At 49.5% G+C, this 16,690-nt stretch overlaps 1 protein-coding gene across 5 annotated transcripts in view; it reads left to right on the forward strand.

Moving 5' to 3' along the window:
• NOS1 (nitric oxide synthase 1) overlaps positions 1-16,690 on the forward strand; it is a 153,272-nt gene that overhangs the window by 60,759 nt on the left and 75,823 nt on the right. For 3 of the 5 annotated variants that reach the window (XM_066260480.1, XM_066260484.1, XM_066260481.1), the window contains exon 2: positions 15,360-16,503. In XM_066260480.1, coding sequence (XP_066116577.1) covers positions 15,779-16,503 — 725 coding nt within the window. In that variant the 5' untranslated portion in view covers positions 15,360-15,778. Of the gene's footprint in view, positions 1-6,753; positions 6,804-10,881; positions 10,958-15,359; positions 16,504-16,690 lie in introns of those variants that run through there. The other 2 variants (XM_066260482.1, XM_066260483.1) reach the window with 2 other exon arrangements.

Below are 16,690 nucleotides of genomic sequence, written 5' to 3' on the forward strand. Positions count from 1 at the left end.
AGGAGCTCAGGCCCCAGAAGAACTCACAAGCAGCAGCAATGGGGGAAGGGCCCCTAGGGTGTCCCCAGGCAGAAGTGCAGTCCCGGCCAGTGTGTATAAACTGCATCATCTGGCCTCCTCCGGTGGTCGGAGGCCTTGGGAAAAGGCAGGAAGGGCTGATGCCACAAAGCTGGTCCCCAGGGAATGAAGGAAGCCCCCCCCCACTTCTCTAGTTTGGATTGGGCAAACACTGCAGGTTCACAAAAATGCAAGTGGCATCGATTCTCCCCATTGTTATTTTGAACTCGGATATAACAGAGGAGAAGCAACCTCATGCCCAGCCCTCAGGAGGCATCTCAGCAGACAGATTTGAAAAGCATTGGCAGGTTTCCAAAGAGAGACATTCTGACCCACGGTGTCTACCACAACCACCTCTGTCCTTTCCACCAGCCCAGAAGGATGTACAGTTCTATGCCATCTCCAAGGCCCTGTCACACACAGCTATTCCTGGAATATCCTCAGGGTTACTCGCCAAAACTCCCCCGGGTTGTCAGCACAGTGATCTGAATCCCATTTTACAGATTTGAAAACTGAGGCTGGGTAAGCCAAGCTACCTGCCCATAATTACCTAACTGGTAAGTGGCATAACCAGAGACCTCGATGCTGGTTGGGGGCTCCTTATTTTGTGATTTTTTTAACTCATCCCTGGGCATGTAAGCATTCTGATGTGTACTCCTTCCATAGCACCCACAGTCTCATTTCCTGATACATCCGATAGTCAGGGGCACGACTATGTCTCCAGAAATTTTGATTTCCCCAATGTCCTAGACAATGTAGGAAAAAAGCAAGCAGCACAGTAAAAAGATCTGGTAAGGGCCTCTGTTTTAGGCCACACTTAACTCACTTCAAGGCTGTGTGACCTCTGGCTGGTTACTGAACCTCTCTGAGCTTCAGTTCCATTATCTGCAAAATGAGAACAGTAACCCCAACAAGGGCTTGTTTTGAAGATGTTGTGATAATGTCGGTGAAGTTGTTCTGGAAACAATAGTTTTATGCCAAGATTGGTGGTTGTACAAGTATAAGGAAGTCTTCTGCAGCAGTCATTGGGGCTAGTAACGTGGACCTGATTTCTAGACTAGCCTTCCCTTTACTCTTCCTGCCTCTTCATTTTCCCAGATGGCCAAGCAACCCCACCCCCACCCCACCTTCATCCCAGTTTGGGTTTTCCATCTGGAAGGACCACACTGTGGAAAGGCAAGAGTGGAGAGTGGTCTGGTGGGGTAGGCTGCTTTCAGAGGGTCCCTGGAGCGGAGCTGCAAGGAGCTGTCCAAGGTACCACCCAGGCAGCTGTGGAACACTTCCCTGCTGTGGGGTGTTGATTTTCAAGGATGCAGGAAGATTTGAGTTTCAGTTCACCTGGGAATTATGAGCACACATCGGTTTGGCTGTGCTGCCTTCTTGAGTGTATGTTTTGGGGTGTCTTATGACATGACTCAATGCACTGCCTGTCACTTTCTGTGGGTCTGAGGCTTGGATCATGGTTGTGAGCCACAGGCACCAATCTGTACTCATCGGAACTGGGGCTCTTGTCTGTCACCCTCAGTGTAGAGCTGGAGAAACTGAGGCTAAGAAAAGGTAGGTGATATGCTGTAAGTCACACAGCATTGACAAAGCTGGGATAGAACTCCAGGCTCTCCCCTCTTTGCCCAGTGCTCATATGTGATAGCATCACGCTTACTCCAGTTCAGAGAAGCCCCATAGATTCTGAACTTAAAGGCAGTTTCATTCCATCCATTTCCTGGCTGTTGTCACAGACTGGACAAACTGGCGAGACTGAGCCTGACTCCTTCCATCTTGACATGCACATTGGCCGTGGGTCCCCATCTAATGTTAGGCATTAGCCCTGTTGGTAGACTGATCTGTCCTTTCAAAGAGAAAATTCTTTTTAAAAGTGGCCTGTCAGGTATGACTTTAGGAACCAAGTAATCGCAGGAGCTAATAAATCCTGTCTGACTACCACTGGCCATTGGTTTGAGCTCATTTTGACAGCAGAGTCGCTCCCCGCCCCCCCCCCCCGCCCAACTCAACCTTTGCAAGTCCTGCATATGTTTGTGTTGCTCACATACCTCTCCCTAGGGAAGGAGAATTACGAGCAGCATTCCCACAAGTCTGGAAAATCAAGTCCACTTGACCTTATTAAATAAAAATGATCTGTCAACAGAAAATGCCTCTAAGTCCCCAACAGGGTACAGTGGGCATGGATCTTGGCATTGTCATATCTAGTGAAGACAAGCTGAAACTGAGCAGCTGTTCTATGTGGTTCTGTGACAGACATCAGTACATTCATCAAGTGTGTAATGGTGAGTGTCTGGCCCTGTGCTGGGCCCCAAAGACAGGTGCCCAGATTAAGGTGGCGTGAGCCCTGCTCTGATGCAGCCTGCGTCTGGTTGGGCAGGGAGTGCCAAACAAGCCCTGAACCAGGAGTGAAGCTTTCACAAGGAAGGTAGAGGTGAGATGTGGCTGCTGTGCCCAGGATGGGTAACTGGGGGGTATCCGGGAGGACTTCTCAGAGGAAGCAGCATCATGGAGAAAGGGTAATGTGGGCACAGGGTCTCTGGTGCCCAACTGAGCCAAGTTCAGCCAGATTGAAAGATGGAGCATCACACTGAAAAGCCAAAGAGGATGTCATCTGGGGAAGCTCGTGAACTCTGTGACTCGGGGTGAGTGAGCGAACCTCTCTGAACCCCCGGCAGGTCATCCATAAAATGAGGCTATAAGTACTTCATGGATCATTAGGAGGGTCCAGGGAGATTGTGTATGTGTAACTCTGGAGAGGGGACAGCATCAGGCCAATCTCAATGATCAAAATAAAGGACAGAAATGCAGAAAGGAGAGACCCTTTCATTAGCCCTCTGATGGGGCCCAGGCCCCTGCCACTCACTCAGCCCCGATTTTCTCCTCACTGAAATGTAGGAGTTGGAATTCAAGGGTAACTCCACTTGCAAGCCTGCAGGTGTGTTTTCTGTGGCTGTGTACAGGGTTTGCATCTTGGTTTGGTTTGGTTTGGTTTGGTCGTGTCTGTTGTTGTTGTTGCCTTTAGGTCACAGGCCCCACCATGAAATATTGTTTATATCTTGCCTGGCCCTTCAAGACATTTCAGTTTATGACCCCTTGTCTAACTTCCCCTCTAAGACATTTTTTAATCATAATATTCTACGCTTTGCCCGAGACAAACATTTGCCCAATTCTCATCTATCAGTGGTGTTTGTCATTTCTGCTGACAGTTCCTAACGGAAAGCCTGTTCTGTTAGGATTGAAAACACAGGGTCCCATTGCCAGCCTGGGCAGTGTTTTTCTCTACCTCTGATTTGCGTATTCTGTAACCTACCATTCTAAAGTCACCTCTTCTCCACTGGGATTCCCCAGAAAACGAGGGCCTTCTTTTGGGCTAGCCAAGATGTTTGAGGAGTCTTAGACTAAAGGCACCTGAAGGAAATTCCACAGATTTCCAGGGGTGTCCTGAAAAGCATCCCCGCTTCAGCCGGGAGCTTCTGCCAACCAGCATTGGCTAGCACTCAGGATCTCTGCTTGATGCCGAAACCTGACAGTTCAGAGGCTGTCACGGGTATTGCAAAGGCGGGCCTTGCTGGGACCTGTTTCCAGGTAGAAAAGAAGGGAGCTTGTGACCTCAGAAAGCTTGCCCAACTTCAGATAATATCAATGAGCATCCTATGTCTCTCAGCTAAAGGATTTTGTGTCTTCAGCAAGGTCAGAAAAGCTGCTTCTGCACCTCACAAGCAAGCCCTGACCCCTGGCTCCAGGCCAGATGCTGAAAAGAGATGCCTGGGCTATAAAGAAGTGGAAGACACTGCCCCTACCCTCAAGAACCCCCAGTGTCCAAGAAAGGAATCAACTTGCCAATAACTAGAACTCAATGGAACAAATGATGTGGTCAGTCCATCCCCCTCGGTCATGAGAGGGCCGTGTGGATTACATGGTGCTGTCTTTCCCTCCAGAAATTTTAAGCATTCAGATGTAGCCTACAGGAATAGATCAGAGCAATACTCGATAGCCAGTGACATATTGTGGGCATGTTTTCCTCTTTGGGTTTTTTTTTTTTTCTCTGAAGCCGGAAACGGGGAGAGACAGTCAGACAGACTCCCGCATATGCCCGACTGGGATCCACCAGGCACACCCACCAGGGGCGATGCTCTGCCCACCAGGGGGCAATGCTCTGCCCCTCCGAGGCGTCGCTCTACCGTGACCAGAGCCACTCTAGCGCCTGGGGCAGAGGCCAAGGAGCCATCCCCAGCGCCCGGGCCATCTTTGCTCCAATGGAGCCTTGGCTGTGGGAGGGGAAGAGAGGGACAGAGAGGAAGGGGGGGTGGAGAAGCAAATGGGCGCTTCTCCTATGTGCCCTGGCCAGGAATCGAACCCGGGTCCCCCGCACGCCAGGCCGACGCTCTACCACTGAACCAACCGGCCAGGGCTCCTCTTTGGTTTTTGAGCAGTCTCTTTAGCTCTAAAATATTCAGTAAGGAAAATGAAAACCAGTTGCCTTCATGTACCAGAATTCAGGTAATGAAAAGGGTCAATAACATCCATGTGTTAGTTTATTAAGATAAGTCTTAGCTGTGAAGACCTTCATCTGTCATTGTTCCCCTAATATGATAGACACCAAAATGAAATTCCTTTATTTGTCGCAAGCGTGGTATAAAATAATGAGAGTGGATGGTTATATATATATTTTTGGCTTGATATGTTTATTATTATTTTTTTAAACAAACATGCAAAAACTCCTCCATGCAGATATATGGAGTTTCTTTAACTGCTGTGTGCCATGCCCAGGATTTCTTGGTGGGGGGGTGCCTTCTTTAAGACTTGCCTTCAAAAAGGAAGATATTTCTTGTGGAATGATGATGCCTTATTAGGCTATTAAGGCTGTATTTGCATTTTGGAGACAGCAAGTCATCATCAGGGGCCATATTTTGTGGTGAAAACAGGTGATTATATTGGATGAAATCAAGTGAAGATTTAGTTTTGAGAAGAGCTCTTTGTTTTTTGAAAGCAACATGGTGTAACAGGCTGGATGTCTTGTCTGGTTCCAGACTGGTGTCTCAGTCAAGCAGCATACCCTGTACACTTCATCTTGAGGGTCTGATGACAGGAACCAGCTCCCATGAAGCCAGAAATCTTCCAGCTTAAGAACCCCTTGACAGCCAATTTTTGTGCAGTAGATTGACTTCTGTCTCCTAAACAGTGGAGATCATGATGTGCTACTTGGGTTATCATTGTTTAAAAAGAAAGAAAAGAAAACCTTAACCAGTTATTTGGTATAGTTTTGCCAGTATAATTTACCTCCTCAAGTGTAGTAAGGATACTGTGGGTTTTATGGAAGACTATCTTTATTCTTAGACTATGTATGCTTAAGAATTGAGGGCTGAAGATCTTATTTTCAGTTGGTTCAGTGTGAAAGATAGGGAGGGAGGGAGGGAGGAAGGGAGGGAGGGAGGGAGGTAGATGGAAGATAGGTAAAGAGGGAGGTTGGGAGGGAGATGATAGGTGGGTAGATTAGATAGATAGATAGATAGATAGATAGATAGATAGATAGATAGATAGAGTCAGAGAAATGATGGATTAATGGAAGGATGGATCAATCAACTGATTGATCAATAGATACAACAGAAAGACAGGGCACATATGGCAAGTGCTAATAGTCATTGAATCTGGTTGGAAGTTTATAGGTGCCGTGCTATTCAATTTCCTGTGTGTAATATTTCATAATAAAAAGGGTGTCCAGAATAGCTTTAGTTAGACTTTGCTCTGTGCTAAAGTTGTCCCATGATTCTTAGGAGAATACAATCCAGCCTCCCCATTCTGTCCCCTCCCCCCACACACACTTATACACACACCTGCACATGCATAGATATACACTCGTGAGCACCTGTTTTCCTGGAAGAAATGGTCCCATAGTTTCGTAGGATGCCACTGTTTTCTGTGGCAGCCTTCCTTTACATTTCCCCCTCAGCATTTTAATTAGGGCCGTGAGTCACTGAGCTCTATGAGGGCTGGCGACAATGTCATTTACGGCTGTTTAGTATCCCAATGGAGCCCTCTTCTGTGGTGCATTACGTTAGGGGTGTTGAGCAGGCGACAGTTCCCTCTGTCAGCAGCAGGACAGGCTCTGGGTCTCCGAGGACTAGCAACAGGCGGAGTGATGATCAGTCACCCCAGCGTCATGAAGCAAGTGAAGGAACAGTGTGACCAAAGTCCTTTGGACCAAGGAATAGGCTAGGGCAGGAACCTCCCTGCAGAAGCTGTGCTCAGAGAGGAATGCACATTTCTCCAGACCACAGCACTCAGACAGGAGTGAACAGAGGGAGAGCGAGCAACCTCTCTCCTCCCTCTCTCTCTTCTCCTTTGTGCCTCCCATTAGCCAAACCCAATCAGAAGGCAAGGGACAAGGAACGTATGGATAGCCATGGAGGCCAGTCTCCTCCTGGCGCCCAGATGAGTTCTGAGTGGGGTGGAGAGTTCTGGAGGCAGTGGATGGAGAACAACCAGTACTGATAGGGGACACCTATGACAGGACCCAAATCACTTGAGCACATTTCTCCCTTCATTGAGCAGCTTCTAAAGGTGACCTTTCTCGCTTCCTTTTATACCTCATTATCTCGCAGGGGGTCCCACAGTCAAATACATACCTTCAAGGTTCTGGCAAGAAACAAATGAGTGAGGGGAGTCACCTTGGAGCCAAGAGGAGTGGGAGAGCTCATGCTCTACCCAAGGGCACCATCCCCGCCCAGCTGTCTCTTGGCATTCAGGTAGGCCCACCCAGTGTGAGCGCACCTTCCAGTGTTCCAAGACAACCAGAAATTTGCATTTCATGTGAAACTTCCAGTTTTTAACTGTGTTCAATGAAACTCACCTGTAGGCCTATGGGGGTTGTTTGCAGAAACTGACTAGAGCAAGCGAGTGAATAACCAGGATCCAAAGCACTGTGTGCAGAACAGTTTACAGTGTGGTTGCAGTTGCCATTTTTGTAGGTCACAAAATAGTTGACCAGCTGCAATTTTACAAGGTTCAACATAATAGTATCACGCTCCCTTAGACTAATGTGTTCCGCTTGAAGCATGGTAGGATGGCAAAAAAATAAAAAAGAAAGAAAGCAACAGGCATTTAGAAGCAAACTGGTTTCTCAAATTATAAGATACGCACCAATTACCTGGGGATAGTCTTAAAATGCAGAGTCTGATTAATAGGTCTGGGGTGGCGCCTGAGACTCTGCATTTCTAAGCAACTCTCAGGTGATGCCTGCTGATCCGTGAACCACACTGCATAGCAAAGCATTAGACCATGCTCATCATTCATTGGTCACTGCACAAACTTCATTGAGACCCCCTCTTTAGCACTCCTTTCTATGGGTCCAAGCATTGTTACCCAAGTATGTGAAGACTGCTTTATTCATTCTTTCTTTTGTAATGGGCCAGGTTATCACGTCCTTGCAGCTGTTTGGCAGGCAGTGAACTGATACCAGTCCTGCCTTCCCACATGGCAGCCACCATCTGGAACAATGCTCTAGACATGGCTTGGGCTCTCCAGTTCTCTGCAGTCTCCACTGCCCCCTCTTGCCTCCCACCTGGGCTACTTCATTCAATAGCTGTGAACTTGGAGATGGGAGACTCTGGTTTATTGAACACCTGTTATGTGCCAAGCACTTTGCTGTGCACTGGGGTACAATAGTAAACCAGGGAACCATGGTCTTTGTTATCAGGGAGCAAAACAGTATCCTAGTTTCATTAGGATGACCTGCTTTGGGAACAAAGTAGTTATTCAATAAAAGCTGAATAAATGAAGGAGTTGTAGCAGGTAAAGTCTCTAAAACCAGGATCCTTATTTTTATTTTGAAAAATACATTATATGGGTGGCACTCTCAATCAACAGTAAACAAGTATAATCAGCTTTTTACCCACGTTGTGAAATTGATCTTTTTAAACATTTACCTTGACAATCAATGATGTATGGTGTCTATGGACCCTTACAGGGCTTTGAAATATCTGAAAACCCTGAAATCGTGTGACAGTTTGCCCCCTCCCACCACCTGTCCTGGTATCCTCAGATGCCCTGTTATCAATCCTGGAGAGGTGGATAGGAATTGAAGGGGGTTCACCAGGGAGGAAGGGCTGAGGAGACACCCAAACTGCAATATAGTGGATACTGCTCTTGAGGTCTTCCTAAAAACAGAGACTCAACATCGCCACTCCAGCTGACAGTCACCGTTTACAGTGTTCTTTACAGCATCCATCTTATATAATTGTCACAAAACAAAACAAAAAAAAACCTTGGGAAGTCATTGTTTTTGCCTTTTCAATTTCACAGAAAGAAATTGAGATTCAGAAATGTTAAATGACATCCCCAACATCAAATGGCCAGCCAGGGGCACCGCTGAGGAATGAGCCAAGTCAAGGAGTGTGTTCCGTAATCCTCTCTTCATTCTCAGAATTGTGGAAAAAATGAGATGCCGGCTCCTGCAGTATGCCGGACTGTGGTTAGATTAGTTGGCGCTGCTCAGGAAGAATAGTTCTAGCAAATGATTCTTCTTACTTTTTCTCTCATCCTTTATTTACTCTCACATTCTGTCTGTGGAAGCCAGGAGCTGGGAAGTCACCACAGACACCTCTCTCCTCTCTCCTCTCTTGCCTTCTCCCCATCATGATTTTGTTTGCATTTCTGGCCCGAAAGAGTTCCTTTGAGGTATAATCGAAATTGACTGTAAAAGTAACAGTGAGCAACTCCATGCACGTTACATGTATTATTCCACCATTTAATTGGCCCATGGAATTTACTGTTTCCATATTTCAGGTGAGGAATCTGAAGCTAATAGGTGGTAGAGGTGAGTCGCACAGCTTCGTCATTCTGGCTCCAAGGCCCGTGCCTTTGACCTCTACATGACACTCCCAGTGATGGGGTCTAACAAAGGTGAGGAGGGAGATACACCTCCGGAGATTTTTGTGCCCCGAGGGGCCCAGGGATGAAAGGAAGTTGAGTATCTTGGCCCCGAAGCCCTGGAATTTTCTATCTTATATGATGGATAGAGTGTGCTCCACAGCTAGTTGAACTAGCTCATAAAAATGAGCTTTGCGAAATGAGGATGAGATGATAGGTGAAATAAAGGCTCCATAATTCCCCCGATCTATTCCAGCGTGGAGATGCCCACCCTGCAGCTCTCTCCTGGTGAGGGGCTGGACCAGGGACACCCTCAGCACCCCCCGTTGGGATTGACTCACCACGGGGGGCCAGGGCCTGAGTCTGTGGCTGCCTTTCTTGAGTTCCATGTTCCAACCACCACACTACCCCCTGCTCTTTTGGTGTTCTGGATATACACTATACAACAAGAATATACGATGAAAACTAAGCCTCCCTCCCACCCGACCCCTGGCCTCCCAGTCCCCTTTTCCCGGAAGCGACCACTGTTACCAGTCTCTTGAGTGTGTTCGCAGATCTTCAATGCATCCTCCAGCTTATGTGGGAGTTTGAATAAATACACAGGGTGGACAAAGAAATAGACTTATATATCATGTTCTCTGACTCAGTTTTTTAACTCAGTAATACATCTTGGAGATCATTCCCCATTGATCCTTTCAGATCTCATCCCCTCATATTTCATAGCTACACAGGGTTCCATTGTTTGGTTGTGCCATCCTAACGGTGGCAACTCAGATTTTCCCAATCTCTTGATAGTTGAACGATCCCGCAAGGAAGAGTCATGTGTGTGTCTTTAAGGTTATCCCTTTCAGTTCATCTGCCTGGGAAAGACTTAAGAAAAAAAACTGAATTGCCAAGCCAAAGATCTGTATATTTTAAATTTTAAGGTAGATACCATCAAATTGCCACACGAAGAGGTTGTATGGAGCAGCAATGTAAGTGGGTGTGGATTTCCCAAACCCTCAGGTGCGGGGTGTACTGTCAAACTTTAAGTAATCATTCATCGTCATGCTCCTAACTCCAAACTATGCTTGTTTCTGCCCCTGAGGTGTGGGCATGTGATCTGAGAATGTCCGTGTCATCACAGGCCAAGTGTAGCCATGAATCTGGAGGAATTATGTGTCTGGGAAGATCCCTAGGACCAGGGTATCTATGGGATCCCCAAAACACAGAACACCACCTTCGCCCCCTGATTTGCAGAGGTTGGCAGGCATGCAGCTCTGACTTGGCATGGGAGAAAGCACATCAGTTTGATCCCCGGGGGGTGTTCTCTCTGGGGAAAGACTGCAAATTAGCTGCTCAGGAGATGGAAGGAAGTTGGCTGTTTTGTTGTGGTTGTTGTTTTAAGAACACAGTTGGGTTACAGTTTCGGTCTTTCCTTTGTGCTGGGGGTGGCAGTATTTTGTTTTGTTTTAAGATGTGGAAGACTTGAATTGGATTTTAAAGGAGGGAGATGGGAAACGGAGGGCAGTACTTGAGAGATTTAGTAGGTGTGTGAACTGAAAACATCTAGGTGAACACAGGTTGGGTGGTGTTCTTTTCTTTAATATTGTTCATTTAAATGGTAATACGCATGTGATAAAAATAATTTAAATGATATTGTAATAGGAATAAAAGGTAGTCAGTGCTTCCTCCTACTCCTGACTTCCAATATTCCTTGTAAGATGCAAACAATGAGACTCATTTTTTCTAGAATGTTCTCTGCATTTATGCATTGGTTCCCCACCCCCTTTTTTTTAACCTAATAGTATACCTGGGAGCTCATTTTCTACCTGTAAATAGGGCTCTGCTTCATTCTTTTTATTGAAATCCTTATTGTATTGTTGGGTTAGATTTCAAATGACATTTGGGTGGCAGGGTGTTGGATACTGGACTGTTAGGCCAGGTAACACCCTCCCATTACCTGTCTCTTTACAGGGTTCTCGGTGGATTTCCGCTATCCCCCAATCCTACCCTCGTTGGACTTATTCCCAGCAGTCAACCTCAGAAAGTGGTAAAGTGTTTGGCTAACCTCTGTGTCATTTTCTGGTTTATTTGGAAAAGTATCTTCTGCCTGGCTAAGTGATAAGTAGATTCTCGAGGCTCTAAGGGACAGCGGGATACAAGGAAGAGCTCTGGTCCCGGAGCCAGACTCTGGACTCAGATTCTAGAATTGGACTCTGGCCAGTGGTCATACAATGAGAGCACATGTGTGATCTTGAACTGGATAGTAGTCTCATTCTAAAGAACGAAAAGCAACAAGTGAATACATTTTCTATAATTGTGCTTAACCCAGTCTATCTACAATGTGATCAGTTCAACATGTAATTGATACTGGGAAAATTATTGGGAAATTTTATGTTTTCTTTTTCTTACTAGTCTTTTTTTTTTTTTTTTTTCCTGAAGCTGGAAACGGGGAGAGACAGTCAGACAGACTCCCACATGCGCCTGACCGGGATCCACCCGGCACGCCCACCAGGGGCGACGCTCTGCCCACCAGGGGGCGATGCTCTGCCCTTCCGGGGCGTCGCTCTGCCACGACCAGAGCCACTCTAGCGCCTGGGGCAGAGGCCAAGGAGCCATCCCCAGCGCCCGGGCCATCTTTGCTCCAATGGAGCCTTAGCTGCGGGAGGGGAAGAGAGAGACAGAGAGGAAGGAGGAGGGGGGAAGCAAATGGGCGCTTCTCCTATGTGCCCTGGCTGGGAATTGAATCCGGGTCCCCCGCACGCCAGGCCAACGCTCTACCGCTGAGCCAACCGGCCAGGGCCTTCTTACTAGTCTTTGAAATCCGATGTGCATTGTACTCGTATAGCGTGTCTCAGTGGAACCAGCCACAGCTCAGGAGTTCAGGGGCCACATGTGGCCAGCGGCAGCTATAGAGGATGGCACAGCTCTAGACCCACCCCCGCCCCAACCCTCACCAGTTCCTAAATTCTCCGACCTTCGATGTTAAAAATGGAAAGGGCACAGGCAAGCCAGGACAAGCGAAGCAAGTCTTGCGACAGTAGCTTAATTCCCGCATCTGTAAAATGGGGACAGTTGAACATGACCTTGGCCAGGGTGAGGATGAAGAATAGGACAGCAGAAGAGGGTGTGCTCTGGGGAGGGGAAGAGGAAGGCACGATTGTGTGGGGGTTTTGTTCCGGTGAGGACTGATCTTGGTGAGTACTCAGAATCCAACCCCTTAGACCCAGGCCGCCTCCCTAGCTTCCTTCTCCAACCCTCGGTCACCTTGTCTGCTCCTGCTTCATGGGACATGCATGCCAGGGGCTCAGCACCATGCTCCACACAGAGTAAACTCTCAATCACTCGACACTGCTACTGTTACCAGCCCCCGATTGCAGAAACGCAGCCCAGAATGCGAGCGGCTCGCCCAAGGTCGCACAGCGAGATGGCAGTAGCAGACGCTGGCCTATTTTGGCTCCCTCCTTCTCCCTGGCAGTCGTCCCTGAAAGTCAGCCACTAATTTCCTCGCAGCAAGGTAACTGAAATAAATACACACCAAAACCACTGAACTACTTGAATGAGGCCCCCGTCCAAGTGTTGTTTCCATGGTATGTACTCTGGTGTGCACGCATATGTGATTTGTTTAAAATCGCGGCTCCAAAGGGCGGAGGCTGGGTTGCAGTCAATGCGCTGTACCGCGACCGTCCTGAGGCTCCTCGGCGTGATTTCAAGCAAAGGGCCCTCTAGATGGCACAGGACGTACCTTTGGTGAGACTGCATTGGAGTAGAAAGTGCACTAAATTATAAACCAGAAAGCCTGAAACATTATGTATTATGTAACAATAACAGGAAGCCATTTCTTTTTTCTGAGTAGTCACTCAGTGACCTTGCCCGGCACCCTGCATATTCACTGTTTCATTTAGTCCTCCCAGGTGCCCAGGGAGGTGGTAATGACTTAATGACCCCATTTTACAGACAAGAAAACTGAGGTTCGGAGAAACTAAAGAACTCACCCTGCAAACACACAGATGGGACCAAAAAGAGCCTTTCAAAATCTCCCCTGAGGCAGGAGGGAGGCCAGCTCTCCAGGCTGGCCCGGGACTGTGGACATTCGCAAGCTGGGACAAGGGGGTCTCCCCATAGCAGCTAAATTTAGTCATCTGTAAAATGGGGATAATCAAACCTGACACGGGTCAGGGTAAGAATGAAAATATGGCAGCAGCAGAGGGTGTACTTTGGAATGGGAAAGGAGACACACCTTGTATTGTGGGGTGGTTATTAGGGTTGGGATTGATGCGTGCTCAGAATCCACTCCCTTAGACCCGGGGCTGTGTTCTCTCTCCCTCTCGCTCTTGCTCTCGCTCTCATTCTGCCTCTCAGCAGACACTGACTTATCCCTGACTCTCAAGCCCAGCCCCTTTCCAACCCCTTCCAAATTTCAAGTTGCCTTTCAGAGTCTGAGAAACAGCCTGACTTTCCAGGCACCAGCCAACAGCCCCTTCTGATGTGAAAGCAGCCGACAAAGAGCGAGGCGAGGCTGCGGGGTGGGGGTCTGTGGCTTGCTCTGTTTCTTTTTCTTAAGCCAAGTCCAGCCTCTGTGCTTTGGTAGAGTCTGGCCCAAGCCGGCATGTGGAGGAGGATGACCTGGGGACTTCACCTACCTCCCCCCACAGGAGCTCACCTTCAATCCCTTCTTTAATTAAAGACCTCAGCCCAATGTGGACACTCAAGAGTGGCCTGGAGGTCTCGGCTGTCTCTGCCTCCAACTCCACCATGAACATCCCATCCTGGGTTTGGTACCAGGAAGAAAAGGGGCTCAAGGACAGTTATGGAAGCAAGGGGGGACTGGGCGGACTGATCCTCCTCCCCAGTGAGGGAGGACACAGTGGCTCTGGATGAATTTTCTGCCAACCAGAACCCCGAACACAAGGCACCAAAAGACACTCAGCTGGTCCATACACGGCTGCACATGCGGACACACGCAGCAGAGAAATGACACAGCATGAGGGCGATGCATGAATACACGGAGAGAATCACACACACACACACACACACACACACACACACACAGCAACACCAGATGGAGAACGCAGCCCAGGCTGGGCCCGGGTAGTCATTATTCCCTCACCCACACAGAGGGACTGGCAGAGTTACGTAATGCAAGCTGCAAAGGGGGAGGCTGAACTTGCTAACCATCCCCCCCAGGGGATCCAGGAGGTGGTGCCTTCTCCTCAGGGGGGTTGTCTGCACCCACTTCCTGCTCTCGGAGGCAGCAGGAGCTTGTCAGCTGCCTCAGCCCTGGGGTGACCCCGGGTAGCTGCTAAAAGGGAAACGGGAGACTGAGTGTCACTTCGTTAGTAGTGGCAGATGGGAGCTTCCTCCCTGCTCTCCAAGCGTGGGGAAGATGCCGGTGGTAGGAAAGGGTGCCTGGAGAGAGATTGAACTGGGGAGAAGGAAAGAGACGGAGGGGTTCTCTACTGTCCCCACCTGTCCCCGATCCACCCACAGCCATAGATCACCTGCCCCAACCCAGACACAAAAGGCACACTTACATCACTGTCCTGTGTACACGCCACAGGTGCACACAGCTCCCCTGGCCACGGCATCCTGTTGGCCTTTGGTACCCCAACCATAGTTCGTTTCCCTGAGCCTGGGGCCGCCGGTGGGAGTTGCAATAATAACCAGAATATACATTTTTTTAAAACATAGAGTACATGTTTAAAAGCTCAGGCTGAGAGTGGGGCCAGTCTGAGCTTAAACCCTCCCTCTGCCGTCATTCTCTACTTGACCTTGGACAAGTCACTGACCCTTCTCACTCTGTGGTCTTCTTGTCTGTAGAAGGGTCACTGGCCGAGTCGGAGAACGCAGAACATACATTAAGAGTGTCTGAACTCAGTAGGTGTCTGCTGTGTTTCGTCTGTGGGCATTTTCTTTGTTAACCTGGGGCCACACAGTCCACTCTTCCTACTGTTTCTCGGTGCAGGTTTCAGACGGTCTGCAGAGCGTGTGTGTCCTCCAAAGGTCTGTGTAGACCCATGTCTTTGGTATCTGCCATACCAAATTTGGTTTGTAACGTGGCCCGGTCTGTCCTTTTGACCTGGAACAAGCCGATAATTACAAAAATGTTCAGAAAGGCCAATTGACATCTTTCCTGGGTGGCTCCACGGAGGGCCGTGCCCCACTTCAAGGGGTTTTGTTGTGGGGACTTCGGGAGTAGCTGGAATGGAGAACCGAAAGCTCTGTGCCAGCTAAGCTCCTAATCTGGGCGGAGGAGACATTTGAAACACAGAGGGACAAAGGCCGGGCGGGTGTAACAAGTGGGAGGGGTGGCTTCATAGCTCCAGGGTCTTTTAATGTCTAGACGCCTTAGTTTTCCTTCTTTGTTCTGAATGTGGTATTGGGCACTCCCCATCAATCTCTCTCTTTTTTAAAAATTTTCTCTGTACCTGTCCCTTGTTCCTTCTCTTCAGCTCAGGAAGCCCCAGATCCCAGTGGCATCTCACGGGCTGGCGATGCCCAGAAAATAGTCCCCAAGAGCATGCGTCACCTCTAGACACATCCCAGATCCTTCTCGCAGCCCGCCTGACCTGTTGCTTAGGGACACGTCGTAGCTAGCGCTCGGCCTGACGTCTGCCTGATCAACCAGCACTTTCTTAGAAAACAAGGAAGGAGGCAGGCGCGTGAAATCATGCCACTGACAGCCGAACAGCAATGAGTGGGTGATACCGAGTTGACGTCAAACACAGACCCGCCCAAGAGACTCGCCGCGGCCCCTGCGGCCCCAGCTCCGGGCTCCTCCTCAGCGCAGCCTGCAGCCGGGCTCCTTCCGGTGAGCTCCCCTTGGCTTGGCATACTCTGAGGTCTTCAGAGCCTTTGGAGCCTGGACGCCATGGAGAATCACATGTTCAGTGTTCAGCAAATCCAACCCAACGTGATTTCCGTCCGCCTCTTCAAGCGCAAAGTCGGGGGTCTGGGCTTCCTGGTGAAGGAGCGGGTGAGCAAGCCCCCCGTGATCATCTCCGACCTGATTCGCGGGGGCGCCGCAGAGCAGTGCGGCCTCATCCAAGCCGGAGACATCATTCTCGCAGTCAATGGCCAGCCGTTGGTGGACCTGAGTTATGACAGCGCCCTGGAGGTGCTCAGGGGCATTGCCTCTGAGACCCACGTGGTCCTCATTCTGAGGGGCCCCGAGGGCTTCACCACGCACCTGGAGACCACCTTCACGGGGGACGGGACGCCCAAGACCATCCGCGTGACACGGCCCCTGGGCCCTCCCACCGCGGCTGTTGATCTGTCACAACAGTCGTCAGCCTGCAAAGAGCAGCCGCTGGCAGTGGACGGGTCTGCAGGTCCTGGCAATGGGCGGCTGCATGCCCGCGACAATGGGCAGGTAGCTGGCTCACTATCCCACACCAACGGCCTGGCTCCCAGGCCCCCAGACCAGGACCCTTCCAAGAACAATGCGGGGGTTGCCCTCCAGGGCAGTGGGGAACACAATGAACTGCTCAAAGAGATAGAGCCTGTGCTGAACCTTCTCACCTGTGGGGACAGAGGGATCAATGGAGGCGGACCTGCCAAGGTGGAGGCGAAAGACGCAGAAGTCCAGGTGGACAGGTAAGCCCCACGGGTGTGCGTGCATATGTGCGCATTGCGCAGGAGCATGCAGTGCAGCTCAACTGTGCAGCTCAAAAGCCAACCTGAGCCGACCCCAGACATCGGCGCAGGCATGGGCACAGCCACTCTCTCACCCTCACCTCTTCCCCTTAAAATTGCAAGTGCAGGAGCAGAATGGGCAGAGCAG

Source organism: Saccopteryx bilineata, chromosome 2, assembly GCF_036850765.1.
Source record: "Saccopteryx bilineata isolate mSacBil1 chromosome 2, mSacBil1_pri_phased_curated, whole genome shotgun sequence".
In the NCBI taxonomy this organism is placed as follows: Eukaryota; Metazoa; Chordata; class Mammalia; order Chiroptera; family Emballonuridae; genus Saccopteryx; species Saccopteryx bilineata.